The following is a 21,064-nucleotide window of genomic DNA, read 5'->3' on the forward strand; positions in this document are numbered from 1 at the left end:
GGTTTTTCTCAATAAGTGCGGGGAAGTCCTTTTTGTTTTGATGCAGAGGAGTGGGGAGACAGGTTGTGCTTTGCTTGACCTTACCTCAGGAAATGAGATTAAGCAAATGAATGGAATTTCTGAGAAGGAATCCTTTGGGAACAGTGACCAGTTTGATATGCTTTCAGGTAGTCATGGAAAAAGGCAAGCTTGGTCATCAAGATAGGCCCCTAAACTGTGGCAAGGCAGATTCTGACAGTTTAAGATGGGAGCTGGAAGAGGCAGAATTGGGAGCCACTGCAAGGATGGGTGGGAAGAAAAATATCTGAAGAACAGGAGGCATTGATAAGCAATATAGTAAAAAGTCAGCATGTCCCTTGAAAGTAACAACAGCTATTAACAGATATTGAAGCTTTGATCAGGGAAAAGGGGCATCAGGCATTAAAAATTGTTACAAAACATGTCATTTGCAGTTTTTAAAGGAATATGGGAGAAAATTGGCTCCTTAAGGTTGTTATATCTGGTGGTGGTAATGGGAATAAGCTCTACTACCTATTAAATGCCTCCAATAACATTTGTCTCAAAACATAACATTAAGAAATAAGAGCAGGAATAGGGCAACTGGCCTGTCATGCCTGTTCCACCATCCAATAAGATCATGGCTGATCTGGCCATGCACTCATCTCCACGTACCTGCTTTTTCCCCATAACCCTCAATTCCCCTACTATGTAAAAATCTATCCAATCTTATCTCAAACATATTTTCTGAAGTAGCCTCCACGGCTTCATTGGGCAGAGAATTCCATAGAGTTACCACACTCTTTGAAAAGCAGTTTCTGCTCATCTGCTTCCTACTCTACTGCCCAAGTATTGAGGCTATGTCCCGGGGCAGCCGAAGGCTGTGGTATACATTGACATCAATGACCTAGGAAGAAACAGGGAAAAGGTCCCTGTGAGTATAGGGAGTTAGGGAAGAGGCTAATGAGCAGGACTTCCAAAGTAGTAATCTCTGTATTACTCCCAGTGCCATGTGCTAGTCAGAATGATTGTACAGTTGAGTGAGTGGCTAAGAAACTGGTGCAGGGGGCAGGGATTCAGGTTCTTTGAAAGTATTCCACTGTTCCTCAACTCTTCCACTATATAGCCTGTGTTCCCAGTCTACACTAACTAAATCCTACCTCATTCCATTATAGTCTTCATTGTTTAGGCATAATACACTGGTTTTCGATCGAACTATTGCATCCTCCATTTCTATGAGAAACTCAGTCATACTGTGATCACTCTTTCCAGGATCACTAATTTTACCTGTCTCATTGCACAGGACCATTTCCAAGATAGCACGTTCCTTGTAGGTTCAGTAACATGCTGTTCAAGAAATCCATCACAGTGAGTACGATAGCTGAGTATTGCCTAATAACATATAGTTTTCCCCATTTTTATGAAAATGTTTCACTAGTCGTACTTCAACACATCAAATTCTCCAATATAGTGCCTTCTGTGCATAGTTGCAAATGACTTCTTCAGCATCTGGTCTATGGGAATTATCTACGTACAAATTAATAGACAGAGAAACTGAACATCCTATGAAAAGGCCCATTCTAAATCGAGGTCGTCAATCCGAAACATTACCTATTCTCTCCACAAAAGTTTCCTGTGCTGATGAGACTTCCCAGCTTGCTTTAATATCAGATTATTGGCATCTGTAGTTATTTGCTTTTCGATTATGGTATTGTCAGTGAATGTTTTCAAGCACCACATCTAAAAAGGTAATTACTAAACAATGCTTCGAACCAAAAATCCATAATTCAGCCATCAAATCTCACTTTCATCATTCCTTCTTAAGTCCTTGAACATGCTGCCATCTTAACACTAATAGATTTCCTTAAAATTCATCATTCAATATTCTTACAGTACAATTTTTCACCAAATTCACATTTTGTTAGCTCTGATTTTACAATGAAATTTCATCTTCCTCATTATCTGTCCATTTCCATTCTACTGACCATCCTGCCTTGTCTATATCCTGGAAAATATCCTTGCAGTTTTATTCGTAACAAATCCAATGGAATCACAACAACTACAGCAATGTTTTCTCTGCATTCATGCTTATTACTTACAACAAAAAAAGCAATGCTATTTTAGCACACAATAATTCTCAGTTCTTGACAAAGTGCTATACCCAAGGCTGCTAAACAAGATAAGAACCTATGGTGTAGGGAACGAGGCAATGTACGAACACTGATAGAAAACTGGCTGACTGGCAGAAGTCAGGATCTGGGCAGAAACAGAAACATTACAGGCCCTTAGGCCCACAATATTGTGCTGACCGTGTAACCTACTCTAGAAACTGCTGAGAATTACTCTACCGCATAGCAATTTTTCTAAGTTCCATGTACCCAAGAGTCTCTTAAAAGACCCTATTGTATCCGCCTCCACCACCGTTGCAGGCAGTGCATTCCACACACCCACCACTCTCTGTGTGAAAAACTTACTCGTGACATCTCCTCTGTACCAACTTCCAAGCAGCTTAAAACTACGAACCCTTGTGTTAGCCATTTCAGCCCTGAGGAAAAAACTTCTGGCTATCCACACGATCAATGCCTCTCATCATCTCATATACCTCTATCAGGTCACCTCTCATCCTCCGTTGCTCCAAGGAAAAAGACCAAGTTCACGCAACCTATTCCCATAAGGCACGTTCTCCAATCCAGGCAGCATCCTTGTAAATCTCCTCTGCACTCTCTCTCTACAATATCCACATCCATCCTGTAGTGAGGTGACTGAACACAGTACAGGTGTCCCTCATTTTTCGAACGTTCACTTTACGACACCTCGCTGTTACGAAAGACCTACATTAGTTACCTGTTTTCACTAACAGGTGTTTTCAGTGTTATGAAAAAAGGCAGCGCGCGCGCCGAGCAGCCAAGCTCCTCCCTCTGAACTGCATTCTAGCCGGCATTGCTTAAACACGTGCCTGTGACCATCTGTGCTTTATGTTGATTTATTTTGTGCATCCGTTAGCAAGATGAATTCTAAGGTATTGAAAAAGGCTAAAAGAGTGCGTAAGGGTGCTACACTTAGCGTAAAACTGGACATAATAAAGTGTTTCGATCGTGGTGAACAAAGTAAGAATATAGTGAGTTTGGCTATGGGTTTGTGGAAGTTGACAAAGATGATGTTGAAGTGGTTTTGGCATCCCATGACCAAGAACTGACAGATGACGAGCTGAAGAGGAGGAAAGGATAACAATTGAAGCCGAACGCAGTAGCAAACGGCTCGAAAGTGAAATCTTCCAGGAACTGAACGTGAAGCCACTACGTGAGATTTTCGCTGTGATTGACAACGCTGGAATGACTGCAAAAAAGTAAATTTTGAAAATTTGAAAAGTGCAGAAAATTTTGAAAGGGTACGTAGGTTTAGGGCATATTTGCAGGATGGTTTGAGTGCTTACAGAGAACTGTATGATAGAAAAATGCGCGAAGCTAAGCAGTCAAGCATACTGTTGTTTTTCAAGCATTCTGCATCAGCCACAGCAGACGACGAAACTCGACCTTCAACATCGAGTCAGGCAGACATAGAAGGTGATCTGCCTGCCCTGATGGAAACAGACGATGATGAGTTGACACCCCAGTCTCCCACCACCCCAACCTCTGACGACTCAGCCTAACACACCATCAAGTGTACTCACTGTCTTCCCAATTTCAGTAAGTGAAACTACACTGGACGTACATTATTTCTACTTTATATAGGCTGTGTACTTTTATGTGTTATTTGGTATGATTTGGCAGCTTCATAGCTTAAAGGTTAGTGGCGAGTGTGCTTTTGCCAGGAGCGCTTGCACCGAGTGTGTTTGCCTGGGTGGCAGTGTGAAATATGAGGAGGATGTTAGGAGAACGCAGGGTGACTTGGACAGGTTGGGTGAGTGGGCAGATGCAGTTTAATGTGGATAAATGTGAGGTTATCACTTTGGTGGCAAGAACAGGAAGGCAGATTACTATCTGAATGGTGTCAAGTTAGGAAAAGGGGAAGTACAACGAGATCTAGGTGTTCTTGTACATCAATCACTGAATGTAAGCATGCAGGTACAGCAGGCAGTGAAGAAAGCTAATGGCATGTTGGCCTTCATAACAAGGGGAGTTGAGTATAGGAGCAAAGAGGGCCCTGGTGAGTATTGTGTTCAGTTGTGGTCTCCAAATTTGAGGAAGGACATTCTTGCTATTGAGGGAGTGCAGCGTAATTTCATGAAGTTAATTCCCCGGATGGCGGGACTGTAATATGTTGAAAGATTGAAGCCACTGGGCTTGTATACACTGGAATTTAGAAGGATGAGAGGGGATCTGATTGAAACATATAAGATTAGTAAGGGATTGGACACGCTAGAGGCAGGAAACATGTTCCCAATGTTGAGGGAGTCCAGAACCGGAGGCCACAGTTTGAGAATAAGGGGTAGGCCGTTTAGAACGGAGTTCAGGAAAAACTTTTTCACCCAGAGAGTTGTGTATCTATGGAATGCTCTGCCTCAGAAGGCAGTGGAGGCCAATTCTCTGGATGCTTTCAAGAAAGAGTTAGATAGAGCTCTTAAAGATAGTGGAGTCAAGGGATATGGGGAGAAGGCAGGAACAGGTTACTGATTGTGGATGATCAGCCATGATCACATTTAATGGCGATGCAGGCTCGAAGGGTCGAATGGCCTACTCCTACACTTATTGTCTATAGTCTATTGAGAGTGCTGCCGAGAGCGCTTGCGTGAGATTTTCGCTACGCTGGACAGTGCTGCAATAATTACAGAAAAGTATTCCTACCTTATATGGACTGTCAGATGATGGATTTATCAGATCATTCCTACTTTTACTATATGTTCCTGTTATTTTAGGTTTTATGTGTTATTTGGCATGATTTGGTAGGTTATTTTTTGGGTCTGCAAACGCTCACAAATTTTTCCCGTATAAATAAATGGTAATTGCTACTTCACTTTTCAACATTCTAGCTTACGAACCATTTCATAGGAATGCTCTACCTTCGAATAGCGGGGGAAACCTGTACTCCAAGTGGGGTTTGACCAATTTCTTATATAATTGTAATATTACCTCATGGCTCTTGAACTCAATCCCATGGTTGATGAATGCCAACACAACATACGCCTTCTTAACACTGTCAACCTGCGCAGTAGCTTTGAGAGTCCCATGGACACAGACCCCAAGATCTTGCTGATCCTCCACAATTCCAAGAGTCTTACCATTAACACTGTATTCCATCTTCAAATTTGACCCCAAAATGAACCACTTCATACTTATCTGGGTTGAACTCCAATTGCCACTTTCAGCCCAGTTCTACATCCTTTTGATGTCCTGCTATAACGTTTGACAACCCTCCAGTCTATCCACAACACCCCAAACCTTTGTGTCATCAGCAAACTTGCTAACCCACCTTTCTACTTCTTCATTCAGGTCATTTATAAAAAAAAAAAGAGGGATCCCTGTGTAACACACTGGTCACTGACCTCCATGCAGATTATGAACCATCTACAACCACCCTTTGCCTTCTGTGGGGAAGTCAATTCTAGATCCACAAAGCAAGGTCTCCTTGGATCCCATGTCTCCTTACTTTCTAAATGAGCCTTGCATGGGGAACCTTATATGCCTTACTGAAATCCATATACACTGCATCCATTGCTCTACCTTCAACGTGTTTTGTTACATCCTCAAAAGAATTCAATCAGACTCATGAGGCATGACCTGCCCTTGACAAAGCCATGGTGACTATCCCGAATCAGATTATGCCTCTACATATGCTCATAAATCTTGCCTCTCGGGATCTACTCCAACAAATTGCCTACCACTGAAGTAAGGTCTGTAATTTCCTGGGCCATCTCTACTCCCTTTCTTGAACAAGGGAACAACATTTGTGACCCTCCAATCTTCCAGAACTTCTCCCATCCCTATTGATAATGCAAAGATCATCACCAGAGACTCAGCAATCTCCTCCATCACTTCCCACCGTAGCCTAGGGTATATCTCATCTGGTCCTGGCAACTTAACTAACTTAATGCTTTTCAATAGCTCTAGCACATCCTCTTTCTTAATGTCTATATGCTAAAGCGTTTCTGTTGTAAGTCATCTCCACAATTGCCAAGGACCCTTGCACTGGTGAATTCTCAATCAAAGTATTCATTAAGTATCTCCACTACCTCCTCTGACTCCATGCACACTTTTCCACTATCGCACCTGATTGGTCCAATTCTCACACGGCTCGTCCTCTTGCTCTTAACAACCTTATAGAATGCCTTAGGGTTTTCCTTAATACTGTTCACCAAGGCCTTCTCATGGCCCCTTCTAACTCTCCTAATTTCATTCTCATTCATTTTCATTCTCTCCTTCCTGACAACCTCTTATTTTTCGAGAACTCTATCAGTAGCTAGTTTCTTGAATTTTTTCTTCTTTTTAACGACCACTTGGAGTACTATGTTCAGTCTGGTCACCTCACTACAGGAAGGATATGGATACTAAAGAGAGAGTGCAGAGGAGATTTACAAGGATGTTGCCTGGATTGGAGGTTGTACCTTATAAGAATAGGTTAAGTGTATTTGGCCTTTTCTCCTTGGAGAACCAGAGGATGATAGATACATGGAGCTTAGAAAAATAGAGGGCTGCGCTCTAGGGAAATTCTAGGCAGTCTCTAGAGTAGGTTACATAGTCGGCACAACATTGTGAGTCAAAGGGCCTGTATGTGCTGTAAATCTCTATGTTCTATGTTCTAACTAGATTTTCAACATCCTTTGCACACCATCATTCTTTTACCCTACCATCCTTTCTCTGCCTGAATGAAACCTACCTATGCAAAATGCCATGCAAATATTCCCTGAACATTTGCTACATTTCTGCCGTGCATTTTCCTGAGAAAATCTACTCCCAATTTGTGCTCCCAAGTTCCTGCCTAATAGCATTACATTTTCCCCCACCCCAATTAAACATTTTTCCCAAATTGTCTGCTCTTATCCCTCTCCAGTGCTATGGTAAAGGAGATGGAGTTGTGAGCACTATCTCCAAAATGCTCTCCCACTGAGAGATGACACCTGATCAGGTTCAATGGACAATAGATGCAGGAGTGGGCCATTTGGCCTTTCGAGCCAGCACCGCCATTCAATGTGATCATGGCTGATCTTCCACAATCAGTACCTTGTTCCTGCCTTCTCTCCATATCCCTTGACTCTATCTTTAAGAGCTCTAACTCTTTCTTGAAAGCATCCAGAGAATTGGCCTCCATTGTCTTCTGAGGCAGAGCATTCCATAGATCCACAACTCTCTGGGTGAAAAAGTTTTTCCTGAACTCCGTTCTAAACGGCCTACCCCTTATTCTTAAACTGTGGCCTCTGGTTCTGGACTCCCCCAACATCAGGAACATGCTTTCTGCCTCTAGCGTGTCCAATCCCTTACTAATCTTATATGTTTCAATCAGATCCCCTCTCATCCTTCTAAATTCCAGTGTATACAAGCCCAGTGGCTCCAATCTTTCAACATATGACAGTCCCACCATCCTGGGAATTAACCTCATTTCCCAATACCAGATCAATTACAACCTCTCCTCCAGCTGGCTCTACATATTGTGTCAGGAAACCTTCCTGAACACACCTAACAAACTCCAACTAATGAGATGCCAGTCAATATTAGGAAAGTTAAAATCTCTGAAAACAACAACCGTAATATTATTGGGACTGTTCCAGAATCTGCCTCCCTATCTGCTCCTTAATGTCTCTGTTACTATGGGGGGAGGGGAGAAGAGGAGGGTCTATATAAAAAAAGACCCAGTAGTTATTGCCCCCTTCCTGTTTCTGACTTCCACCCACACTGACTCAGTAGGTAATCCCTCCATAAGGGATCCATTTCAGGATGACCGGTTCACTTCATTGTCATTCAACCATACACAAGTATACTGTCAAACAAAACAATATTCCTCCGGATTGAGAAGCACAACACAGCATCTTTAACTCACACATTGAACAGAAAGGAATATTACCACAAATTAACAAATAATGAGGTACATTTTCAAGTTAAAAAGTAAACAGGACTACCAGTGCTTCAGACATGATGAGACCTGGATTGTGGCATGGAGTTTAGTAGTCTTACAGCCTGGGGGAAGAAGCCATTTCCCATCCTAACAGTCATTTCCCTAATTCTGCTGCACCTTCTGCCTGACGGTAGGGGTCAAAGAAATTGTTGGATGGATGGGAAAGATCATAGACAATACTGACAGCTTTACGCACACAGCACTCCTGATAAAAATCTCTCATATTTCTAATGGGTGGAAGAGAGACCCCGATGATCCTCTCAGCAGTCCTCACAATCCTTTGTCAGGACTTGCGGTCAAATGCCTTGCAATTCCTGTACCAGACGGTGATATAGCTGGTCAGGACACTCCTGATGGTGCTCCTGTAATAATTGGCCAAAATAGGAGGGGATCATTCTCTTTATTCACCCTGGCTGAACTATTCACAATTGTCTAAGTATTAAATTTTCTTAGCTTTTTCTACTTAAAATGAGAACCCCAACCTCTCCATTACATCACGAATTACATGCATGCATGCCTGTTGGAAGCCAAATTAGCACATGATTGGAAGTCTCCCTTAGTCACTAATGAACTACGTAAGATTAGAGTGCTCCAGAATTTCAATGCCCCGTGTGAAGCACTTTCCTACAACATCCCTAAAACACCCAACTTTCATTTTAAAGGCACCTGCTCCCACTTACAATTTCTCTTCTCCTCACTATCTCCCCTATTAAATCCTACGCACAATAAGCATAAAACCTCTCCAGCAATAGCCCGCTTTTTCATTTTCAGTTAGCATGTTTTACTATAGTGACCTATGACATAGTGTATGAATAAAAGTGGACTCTCTGCTTCAGGCACAGGGGCAAGAAAGCAGGAGAAATTTACCATTTCAGTCCTCAGGATTTGCAAACACTTGAGATACCACTGAAAAGAGTCAAGTTTGCACGGTCAGAAAAAAAGGCATATTCAGATGATATTGCACTCATCTGAAAACAAACTTCTTAAGAAAAATTCAGAAATACCCACACTAATAAGAAAACTGGATACAAGTGAAAATAAAGAAATCGAGAGGATAAAGCGTCGGACATTTTTGCTGTAGTCCATAAAGGAATTTCCTGTATTTAGTATTCAAGCAAGTTTGACACATGATAGTACTTAATTATGCTTTTGCAAACAGAAAATTAAAACAAAAAATCTAGGAATGAAGAACTCAAATGTAAATAGCTTTTTTGTCAAAAATGCTTCAAATGCCAATAAAGAAGCACTTTTCTCTTAGCTGACTTTTAAGCATTAGTCCTAAAAGAACTAGTTGTTAAATTTTGGAAGAACCTTTACAATTATTAAACAATGAACAGGAAGAATTTGTTACTCCCATCATTTTCTCTTGTATGTGATACAGAGCTGCTAGCCAAAATAAATCGAATCGGCTAGCTGGAATTCTGCCTGTAACCACAGTTACAAGTTAATGTTGCAAACATGTTCCCCTCACTCCAGCAACATTATGCTGAGCAAGTGATCTAGTTTGCCAATGAGAACCCGCTTTGTACTTACAGGATACAAAATCTGAAGAATACAGTACTTTTTTTCTTATGAACTTGCCATGAATAAATAATTTAATTTCAAGAACAAGTTAATAGGAAGAGCTTAAAGTAACCCTTTATTTACCCAATTACATGTACTGTGAAGGTTGACGTCATCACTGCCAAGATTCCTATCCAACATATTCCACCATTTATCTGTTCTTTTCAAAGTAATTATACTTTAGATATCCAGACTTTCAGTGTTCATCTATCCCTTAAAAGGCTGGTGTAGAATCTAAATAACTGAAGTTCAAAACTGATTCATGAAGCATCATTACTGCTTGCCAACTCAAAAATGGTCCATTTATCCATAACACATACAAAATGCTGGAACTCAGCAGGTTAGGTCAAGACCTAAAACATCAATTGTTCATAGATGCCTCCTGTCCCTCTAAATTCCTCCAGCATTTTGTATGTGCTGCCCTGATTTCCCAGTATCTGCAGAATTTCTTGTTTAACATTTATCCATAATTTTTGCTTTTTGACAATTAGTCCTCCAGCTACAATAATATTAACTTCTGTCCCATAAACTAAGCTCATAGTGTCATTTTATGTAGCAACTTTTGGAAGTGCTTCAAAATTTGAATCTATTATACAATCTGGATCCTCATCTATCTTGCTGGTTACATCCTTACTGGTTACATCCTTAAAATAACTAATAACAACTTTGCTTAACAGAATTTCCCTTTCATAAAGCATGTATAAAGCTGAGTACCCATGCCTTTCACATGATTTTGCATTAAGAGCTGCTCAAAAGCATTCTTTCAAGACCTTGAAATTAGCATTCATAACATCTGTAAAAAGTTACAAAATTATGCATCAAAATACAAGGAGATAAATATTTAACAGTAAACTAATATGCACTTGATTTTTTGAAACATGAATTTAGTTAATTTTGTGCATAATTCTAAAACAAGATCTTGCAAAATGTACAAATATGCAATGCCTTTTAAATGGAGCAGGGCATGAGAGTGAAGGCATGGAGGGGAACTTTTAAGATTACAAAGTGAGTAACCTTGTTCCACACAGGTGCAAAAAAGCATTACAGGCATAAATTTTCAAATAAATCTAACATGAAGTCCAGCTACATTTTTCATTTGGGTTAATCTTGAAGTTATATACATGAAGCTATACTTTGTTAAAAGCAGAATGCTTTTTATTGAATGAAATTCTGTTCTGAAAATTTTCAGACTGCTTTACCACTAAGATTTTGGCTCTGGATTCTCACTAAACTTCACTTTTAAACAGTTAACACTTAGGTCAGACAAAGCTTTTCCACTAATACCTCACTGTGCCACAATATTAAATTTTGTTTTAAAGACACTCCTGCTCACAGGTGAATTGAAAGGAGGTTTAAGATGGATATTAGTAATCCCAATAAGCAACACAGAAAATGCTTTTGTTAAAATTAGAAAAAAAAATAGATGTCTGATCATAAATCATAACTGAGGTGCAAAACAAAGCTGTATTTAAGGATAATACTCATAACACAAAGAACAGAATGGAAGGACATATTGATAAGATTACACATTGGGCATGGATTATTTGGACCAACATAAGTGTTTTTAAATTAAATTTCCCCACTCGAAATGCAAATGTCAACTATGTCATTTGAATATTCAAACATAAGCATTCGAAAGATTATTAATGTTTTAATAAAAGCACACGTGATCACTTATTTTTCCTTCAAGATTCTGTATTGCCCAAATCATTCACAGAACTCCAGTGCTGTCGAAGATTGACCATCCTTAATTCCAGTAAGTTTTACAAGGTCATTTCTAAGAAATGAGTTAAAGATAATGTACTGGGGCCAAATCGTAAACTCTTCTCTCTTGACTATTAATCCATGCTCCTGGTTTACTTGTCTAGTATCACGACCTCTATTAATTTCTACCACATACATGTTATGTATGAAAACTGGACAGTACATTTGGGGAAAAAAAAGGTCACCAATCCTGATAATTTCTAAATCCACTTCCAATTACTGGTAGCCACCACCTACATTCTGTTCAGTGAGCAACCCATGTTCCTCATGAAGACTCCCATTCAAAATTCAAATTTTCACCTCAGCTCCTGGGTACCAACTTTACTGGAATACAATTCCAGAGGTTCTTTGGTCAATCAGTCAAGTTTCATGGATGAGCCTTGGCAATGATGAAATATTTTTCAACACATAACACATCCAGATTAATTTTCCTACTTGAGAAGACCCATGGCCCACTGTTCTGCTAATATTTGCTGAACACTTCACTGACTGTTCCAACATATAATAATTAAACTATAACACAGATCAGCCATATTTTGACAACCTTTTATCAGATATAAAGAGGAAAAATACAAACTGTTTTTTTGCAAGAAGTTGCAAAGGACGGGAGTAGACAAATCCATTATCTCCTGGATTACTGACTACCTGACAGATAGATCCCAGATTGTACAGCTGGGTAATTGTCTGAGTTGGTGGTGAGTGACATTGGGGTCCTGTCTGCATTTCTGTTCACACTGTACCCCTCAGACTTAGTACAACTCTGAGTCTGGCTACTTGCAGAAGTTCTTTGATGACTCTGTGGTGGTTGGGTGTATTAGAGATGGGCAGGAGTCGGAGTACAGAGGACCAGTGGACACGTTTGTGGAGTGGTGCGGGAGGAATCACCTACTCCTGAATGTGGCCTAAACCAGGAAGATGGTGATTGATTTTAGGAGGAAAGGGACTGTGACGAATCCTGTATACATTCTGGGAGAAGAGGTTGCAGTGGTGGCATACAAACACTTTGAGTGTTCACCTCGACAACAGACTTGACTGGAAAACCAACACCATGGCTGTTTACAAGAAGGGGATGAGCAGACTATTTTCTAAGGAAGCTGAGATCCTTCAATGTGTGCAGCAGGATGTTGGAGATCTTTTACCAGTCTGTTGTAGCAAGTGCAGTCTTGTTTGCTGCTTTATATTGGGGGAGCAGCATTGGTGCTGTGCTGGTGATGCAAAAAGACAAATAAACTCATCAAAAAATCTGGATCTGTCCTTGGTTACAACTTTTGAATTAGTGGTGGAGAGGAGGTCGCTAAACAAACTGTTATCCATTATGGCACATCCTCTCCATGACCTACTGAATAAGCAGCGAAGCACCCTTTCAAACAGACCCATTCAGTTCCACTGTCACATAGATCTTACAGAAAATCATTCCTACCAAATGCTATAAGCATATATAACAGTTCATCTCTGTGCAACAGGAGAACACACATCATAGTTCAATAGTCTGTTTTATTTCGTACATTATTTTTGCATAGTGATACATGATTGTGTATATGATTATTCTGTACTTTATTATTAGTTAAGTCTGCACATTGCTAAGCGTATTTTTAAATGTTGCTACTGTAATGAAAATTCCCACTTGGGATCAATAAAGTGCTTATTATTATTTCATTTTACTGTTGCAGTAAAGTTAACACATTTCACGACATATGCCGGTGATATTAAACCCGATTCCGATTTCAAGCACATGCAGCTAAATACAGTACAGGACAGAAAATCCACAGGATTTAGCCACTATTGAGCAATTTTTAAAAAATCAAGGAGATTGACGATATCAAACTAAAGAAAAACGGGTGGGGTTCAGATTTTGGAGAGATTGACACTGAAGCTAATATAACTCAGCAAGCTACAGAATATGATATAGGTTAGAACATAGGCAGTACAAGTTTGGATGAGCTCTATCTAGATTAGAGAATGCAGAGATGCCAGTCATGAAAGCACTGGAATAGTTCGCTATTTTAAGATTCACAGTGTAGTGTGCAATGACATTCTTGAAATGAGTAAAATTATAGCTGGGAAGTGCACAAACTTTTACAAAGTGTAACAGATACTAAAAGGTATTCAATGATTTTTTTCCCCAAATAAAGCTACGTAGGGATTCCACAAATAGTAGGTAATTTGGTTCCTTCTGCCTGCTCCACCATTCAGTAAGATCATGGTTGACCTGTCACCTCAGTACCACGTCACTGCGCTGACTCTATATCCTTCAGTTCCCTTAAATTAATCACTCTTTTTCGTGAATTTACAAGGGACTACCAGGTTGTGACCATTCAGGTAACTGAACAACACAAGAACTGACCCTCCAACCCACAATGCTGTGCCAAACTAATTAAAGTAGTAACTGACAGTGTAACAAAACTAATCCCCTCTATCTACACAATGACCATAGTCCTCCATTCTCTGCACATTCACATAACCACCCAAGAGCTTTTAAATGCACTTATCATATTTTCTTCCACCACCATCCTGGCAGCACACTTCAGGCTGCTCTTGTGAAAAAATAATTGCCCTGCACATCTCCTTTGAATTTATCCCCTCTCACCTTAAATGCATGCCCTCTAATATTAGACATTTTGACTCGGGTAAAAGATTTTGGCTATCTACTCTATACCTATCATAATCTTCCTCAATCACGTCTCCCTTCTGTCAATCACTACCCAGAAATGAGATTAGATAAAAATCACTGTCAAGGAATTAATGCAAAAAGAAATATTTTTCCCCAGCTCTCATTTCATAATACACAAGCAGATGATGCAATAAGATTGCACTCCCAGATGAGCTCAATGCTTTTTCTGCTCACTTTGAGGCATCTTCACGAACTCCCACTGCCCTCAATACCCACATGATTTCAGACTCTGAGGCTGACGTTAAACAGTACCCTTCAGGAAGGAAGCAGAATCCACCAAACACATCTGACCCAGACGGTATTGAGAATCAGTGCTAAACAACTGGCTGGAGTATTTACTGACATCTTTAACCTCTAGCTTCATCAGTCTGAGATAGCCACCTGTTTCAAGCAGGCTTCAATCATCAGTGCACAACAACGTGGTAACCTGCTTCAAGGACTATCGTCCAGTAGCACTTACCTCCACTGTAATAAAGTGCTTTGAGAGGCTGGTTATGAAATACATCAGCTCCTACCTAATTAATGACATGGACATGCTCCAGTTTGCCTACTGTCACCACAGGGCAACAGCAACTGCCATCAAATTGGCTCTTCACATAGCCCTAGAACATCTGGACAGTGAAAGATGTATACATCAGAATGCTCTTCATTGACTACAACTCTACATTCAGCACCATTATCCCCTCAAAACTAGTCAATAAGCTCCAAAACCTAGGCCTAGATACTGGAACCTCGATTTCCTCACTTCCCCAGTCAGTCAGGATTGGCAACTTCTCTTCCACAATCACCATCTGTACAGGTGCACTATAAGGCCATGTGCTTAGTCCCCTGCACTATCATCTTATACTTGTGACTGTGAGGCTAGGTACAACTGCAATGCCATATTTAAGTTTGCCAATTACATCACTGTTATTGTTCAAATCAAAGGTGGTGACAAATTGGCACATGGGAGGCAGATTGAAAATCCGGCTTAATACTGCCACAACAACCACCCCTCACTCAATATCAGCAAAACCAGAACTGATTATTGACTCAGGATGAGGAAAACGGACGTCATCAGGGAAATCAGAGATAAGGTCAGCAACTTTAAATTTCTTGGTGTTATCATTTCAGTGTATCTGTCCTGGGACCAGCATGTCAGTGTCATTACAAAGAAAGCAGCAGCTTCTCTACTTTGGAGTTTATCGAAGATTTGGCATGTTATCTAAAACTGACAAAGTTCTATAGATGCACCACATAGAATAGCAAAGACTGCAGATTCTGAAATTAATGTTACCATGATCTTGAGTGTCTAAAACCAAAATAAGGGTTAGAAAAAGTGTTTCTTCATACAAAGAGTAGTGAATCTCCAGAATTATTTGTCTGAGGACTCTGAAAGCTTTGTTTCTATGTTAATTCAAGAAACAGCAACAGATTTTCGTGTTTTAATAGAATAAAGTGACTTGGGATGAGTGCAGAAAAATGCTGAAGTAAATGATCTGCCACTCGGAAGGCAGTGGAGGCCAATTCTCTGGATGCTTTCAAGAAGGAGCTAGATAGGTATCTTATGGATAGGGGAATCAAGGGATATGGGGACAAGGCAGGAACCGGGTATTAATAGTAGATGATCAGCCATGATCTCAGAATGGCGGTGCAGGCTCGAAGGGCCGAATGGTCTACTTCTGCACCTATTGTCTATAATTTTCACAGAAGAGGCATGAAAATCCCAGTCCTGATGAAGGGTCTCAGCCCAAAACAGCGACTGTTTATGCTTTTCCATAAACACTGCCAAACCTGCCATCTATTCTTACCTCAAGTACAGGTACAGCTACCAGCACTCAAACAAAGCTCTCCTGAAAGTACTTTGTATCCCAATGGGAAAGTGTGCATATAACCAATCCTTTTAATAAGTTATGCCCAAAAACATTTTTTAAACAATTCTCTCCATTGGTAGAAGATAGTACACAAATTTTTGAAATAAAATTACCCTGTTTCTGTGGTTAAAATACAAAACAACTCTATGGACTGTTGGTTTGTGTGACAAAAACATAACCAGGCATTGTAAGCAGTCTCAAAGAAAGTATATTTTACCATACTATATACTCATTCTACTGGAAAGTCAGGCTGCCTGAAAAAAATTCAAATTTACCAAGTCAATCCACATATTTACAGACATACAACTGCCCATCAAACCAGAGCAACCACATAAATAAAAGTACCAGACTGATGCTCCCTGGTAACATCACCTCATTTATCTCCAAGACTGTTCCTGTCAATCCAAGTTATTTTTGTTCACACAGATAGTATGCATTGACTAATCACACCTACATTCTGCACTACCATCTCTTGATTTCAGTGGGCCTGCATTCTTGCCCACATTTGATTCCACTGCACCAGAAGCAAGCTTGACTCTAAATTCCAGACCAAAAATCCCTCCTACTCCACAGAACTGTTAGACTTGTATTAAAAATACACACTAGGGATAAGAAAAACAATAGAGGTCTTTGGAATCAATACTTTACCAGTTGTGATCAAACTTGCCAATTAATACTGCTGCAGCAAGAATAAGTATTTTAACACGTAACAATTTAACTTTTAAGTTTTACAAACAAGAAAATCTACAGATGCTGGAAATCCAAAGCGACACACACAAAATGCTGGAGGAACTCTGCAGGCCAGGCAGCATCTATGGAAAAGAGTACACAGCTGGCGCTTAGGGCTGAGACCATCAGTCCTGATGTTGACTGTTTACTCTTTTCCAGAGATGCCGCCTGGTCTGCTGAGCTCCTCCAGCATTTTGTGTGTTGCTTCCAGTTTTACAAGATTGCTTACTTAAGTGCTATTTTATTGTGCTAAAATATAGTTATCATGGAATAAATGTGCCTTTAGTGATCAACCATTTCTAAAAACATTCAAGAATTGAAGTAACAAATCGATGATATTTTCAACAGTAGGGAATAAGGGTCAAATTCCAATTATAGACCCCCAGCTGCTATTTCATCCCATCTCATTTTAATGACCAACCCCAATCACAGCACTGCAACACCCAGTTCAGAAATCCTACAGATCAGTGATAGTACGCAAAAACTTCACTGAATTTGATAGTGAATGACATGGTTCTGAACCGAGACACCAGACTTGACTTCAAATTTTCCTTCTGCTGTCACTGTGTGTTAACTCCTTTCTGGGAAGCTGCGTGAAGTGCAATTTAAAGTACTGGAAACTTGGTATAAATAATGTACTCCCATACGTGACGTGTATCCGATCGCAGCACGCCACATTAATACTTAAAAAGCCTGCCGACAGCACGTGCAGTCAAAATTCTGGTGAAACTGCGAGTAGATCCAAATGTGACATTAATGGTTAGACTGGGCCATTGAATATATAACCGAAATAGCCAATTGCACATATGGAATGCTGAACGTGGGCTAAATTCTTCGTTTCTATCCTCACTCGAAACCCAACCCCCTCCCCCCGCTCCACCAAACCCACCACAATGAAAACTCTGAATTTTATTTTGCACCTGCATATTAATGCACCAAGAGCTCGGACGCTAGTCGCACCTGTTTGATGATAGATGTCCGCATGCAACGGACTGGGTTACCGTTACAAATCAAGGGTATTTTTCTTTAAAAATACAAAGATCAAAGTGGAGTGCACGGGTTGATAACGCTCAGAAGAGTTACGGCTCAAGAGGCAGGAGGGATTTTCTATCCTCACTCGAAACCCAACCCCCTCCCCCCGCTCCACCAAACCCACCACAATGAAAACTCTGATTTTTATTTTGCACCTGCATACTAATGCACCAAGAGCTCGGACGCTAGTCGCACCTGTTTGATGATAGATGTCCGCATGCAACGGACTGGGTTACCGTTACAAATCAAGGGTATTTTTCTTTAAAAATACAAAGATCAAAGTGGAGTGCACGGGTTGATAACGCTCAGAAGAGTTACGGCTCAAGAGGCAGGAGGGACGAGTTTAATTTTAATCAGAATAAATAGCTCGAACCAGCCGCATTATTCGAAACCGCACACCAAGTCGCCATTTTGTGACTACTCAAAAGGGAGTTTTAATTTATGCACAACAAAGGGAGAAAGCAAGTCTTTGAATCAGAGAGACCATGCGGTCAATTCCTTATAGAATCGCAGTGTTTTAAGTGGGGTTCTGTCCCCTCCGCGACAATGAAATTAAATAAACGAAGGACTGGAGAGGGAGGGGTGAGGGGGGGGGGGCGGGAGGGAGGCTGTGGATTTGAATGGAGTGTGAGGGAGGCCGCGGCATGTGTGCAGTGAGAACGTACCTGTACTGCGCAGCACCACCATGGGCAAATCCAAAGTAGTTACTGGTAGCCATTTTGGCATCTTCGCCTAGCCGGCCAGGCACTGAGCACCACGCGAAGCGCCCAAACAAACAAGAGGGAGAAGGGAGAGACCAGTAAAACATCATCAGAGCCCACACATCACATCGCCCAGCTTCAGCAAACACAGGAACAAAAAAAAAGCCGCTCTTTACTCAAGTCTTTAGCATTCTCCTCAAGCCGAAAGCAGCACCTTTTCCCTTTAAAGTTTTTTAAATAAGTTTTATTTTCTAACGTTGTCAATTTCACTTACCATACGTAAAAGAAACAACTGGGCATATAGGAATCATGGGGGTTTCTTTGAGCGACCAACGACGACCTTTTACCTTTCAAGTGTGTACCCTGTGGAGAAAGACGTCACTGTCAGGGGAAGGCACAAAGCGCATGCGTTGCCCCGCCGCTGACTTCTGGGAGTTGTAGTCTTCTCTTTCCAGGAACAACCACCACCACCCCCCCCCCCCCACCTTTTTTCATTTTAAACATTTACACGAAGGAAAAGCCGATCGCACAGGAAAAAGGAGGATTTACCTTTTATTTTAAATCGCCAAACGAGGCGAAAACACCAGAATTAAGAACACAACAACACAACGTACGGAAGAAATCCATACCTTTTATCCGGTCCACAGAGAAAAGGGCTGGTGCAGCAGTCAAGATCACCACTCGATGTTCCAATACATCTGAGTCCCTTTTCCCCACCGGAGCCGAGATTCGCGAAAAGCGACTCACTGAGATTTTATGTTTATAAAATAATAAAGATCCACTTGTTTCTGTGCAACGAACTATACGAAAAGAAACACGTTGCAGCTGGTCTATTCATCTCCACTGATTACCAATCAGCTTCACGGTTTTTTTTCCATCGGGTCTGACCTTGGCAAATACGCAGCCTACAATCTTAATCCAGGAAATGGAGCTCGCACATATACAGCTCTTCTTACGCAGTCGTGTTTAGAACGCCGGGCAGCACGCTCTGTCCCAGTTTTGCTGGCAGCATTACAGTGCACCAAGCTATTACATTGCGGCAATGTGATGGAGATTTTTTTTAAACTTTACTCTGAAGGGCCCACCGCCTATCCCAAGAATTCTGTACCGCACAGTTAAACACTCGTTAAAATATGTTCCGCCTTGGAACAGCCGAAAATATCAATTGTAATAGTCACACTTTTGCAATGTCAACATTGGAGGAAGAAGACAGATGCTGGCAAAATAAAAACAGAAAATGCGCGTCCGTGGAAAGAAAACAAAACAGGCTAACATGAAGAAGGGTCTCAGCCGAAACGTCGACGGTTTGTTCATTTCCATAGATTCTGCCTGTCCCGCTGAGTTCCTCCAGCATTTTGCGTGTGTTGCTTTGGATTTCCAGTATCTCAGACTTCTTCGTGTTTGTAACTTTTCAGGAGCTAGTTCTGTACAATCAAACTTCGTTTTGTACTTTTTTCACAATGTTGGTTATGCATGGCCAAAAGAAGTGACATCTTTGATTGTATGTTTTAGTTTAATGCTTTCTTGCCTTGCCTCATCACTTTCAGTATGTATTACCCAGGTCTTCTGATTCTACACCCCTTTTTACAACAGCATCCTTTACTCTTTCTTGGTTCTCTTCATTCTTCCTATCAAAGTGCATAATCTCTTATTTCTCCAAATTTGTCTACAATGCATCTACACACTCCACAAGTGCATATTGTTATTTTATGTATCATCCATAAATTCAGAACTTGGGCCTTGGATGCCTGAATCTAGGTCATTAATGCAAAAAAAAAACAATGAACCTGAAAACTGACACCTGGGCAAAGCTACTCTTTTCCTTCATTGCAGTAAATAACCAATCAGTTGTTCATTCTCTATCAACTCTGTATCCATACCAAGCTTCTGTTTCATGGCATGAGCTTTATTTTGTTGATAAGATGACTAGGTGGTTCCTTGTTTGAAAAACATAGTCACAGCAACAGGCCATTAAGCCCATCTAGTTCATACCAAACTATTATACTACCTAGTCCCACTGGTCTTCTGAAACTCCACATACGTTACCACTTACTTTTTTGCTTTGCATGGAATGGTTGGAAATGAAGAGCTGAATGGACAGGTATAGCATCCCCTCCGGTTGCATGAGAAAGTGGCATGGGATGTATTGGAGTATAGAAGTTGCATTGTTTGCCGTGTAACCAAAACTATGTAGTCTGAGTTTGCTATTTGCTATGCATGTATCCAATTCAGTAGGAGAATGAAATCTTAAGAATGTAGAAGACAATGGTGTGTTAATGAGAGGTAGCTAAGAGATGTGGATTATGTAGTCTGAGTTTGCTATTTGCTATGCATGTATCCAATTGAATGTAGAAGTAACTAAGAGATGTATATTAGAACATGATTAAGTCAATGGGTAGAAACAATAGTGACAGATGTACTTGTGATACGCAACTGTAGACCGATTGGATATGCTAAGTTGCATATAACCAGGAGATTGCTATAAAAAACGCTATGTACAAGGATCGGTGGGCAATCAGCGACTAGCTCAGTGACTGTCTCAGCTTTGATTTGCAAATTAAAGTTTAATACTTCTTGAAGAATCTTCTGCGTCTCCTGGTCGTTTGTGGGGCACGAGAAACCACGACAGATGCAGCGGATAGCAGCTGGCAACAGAGCAGACCAGGTTTTAGAGAAAATTCTCAAGTTATGTGAACTTAAGGTCTTAA

General features: G+C 40.7%; 1 protein-coding gene and 1 non-coding gene across 4 annotated transcripts in view; both read right to left on the reverse strand.

Moving 5' to 3' along the window:
- The window catches only part of zfr (zinc finger RNA binding protein), a 67,290-nt gene extending 47,991 nt beyond the window's left edge, over positions 1–19,299 (reverse strand). Inside the window, exons 1-3 of one of the 3 annotated variants that reach the window (XR_012101222.1) lie at positions 18,986–19,299; positions 18,631–18,719; positions 18,321–18,402 (exon numbers count right to left, since the gene is read on the reverse strand). Coding sequence is in view for 2 of the 3 variants with exons in the window: in XM_073064197.1 (XP_072920298.1) it covers positions 18,321–18,402; positions 18,631–18,667 (119 nt within the window). In the remaining variant the exon portion in view is untranslated. The remainder of the gene's footprint in view (positions 1–18,320; positions 18,403–18,630; positions 18,720–18,985) is intronic. The other 2 variants (XM_073064197.1, XM_073064196.1) reach the window with 2 other exon arrangements.
- LOC140738161 (small nucleolar RNA SNORA66) lies at positions 9,408–9,553 on the reverse strand. The gene has a single exon (XR_012101325.1). It is a non-coding gene; the product is annotated as a small nucleolar RNA SNORA66 (small nucleolar RNA).
- Positions 19,300–21,064: the final 1,765 nt, after the last annotated feature.

This window comes from Hemitrygon akajei, chromosome 13, assembly GCF_048418815.1.
Source record: "Hemitrygon akajei chromosome 13, sHemAka1.3, whole genome shotgun sequence".
Lineage (NCBI taxonomy): Eukaryota > Metazoa > Chordata > Chondrichthyes > Myliobatiformes > Dasyatidae > Hemitrygon > Hemitrygon akajei.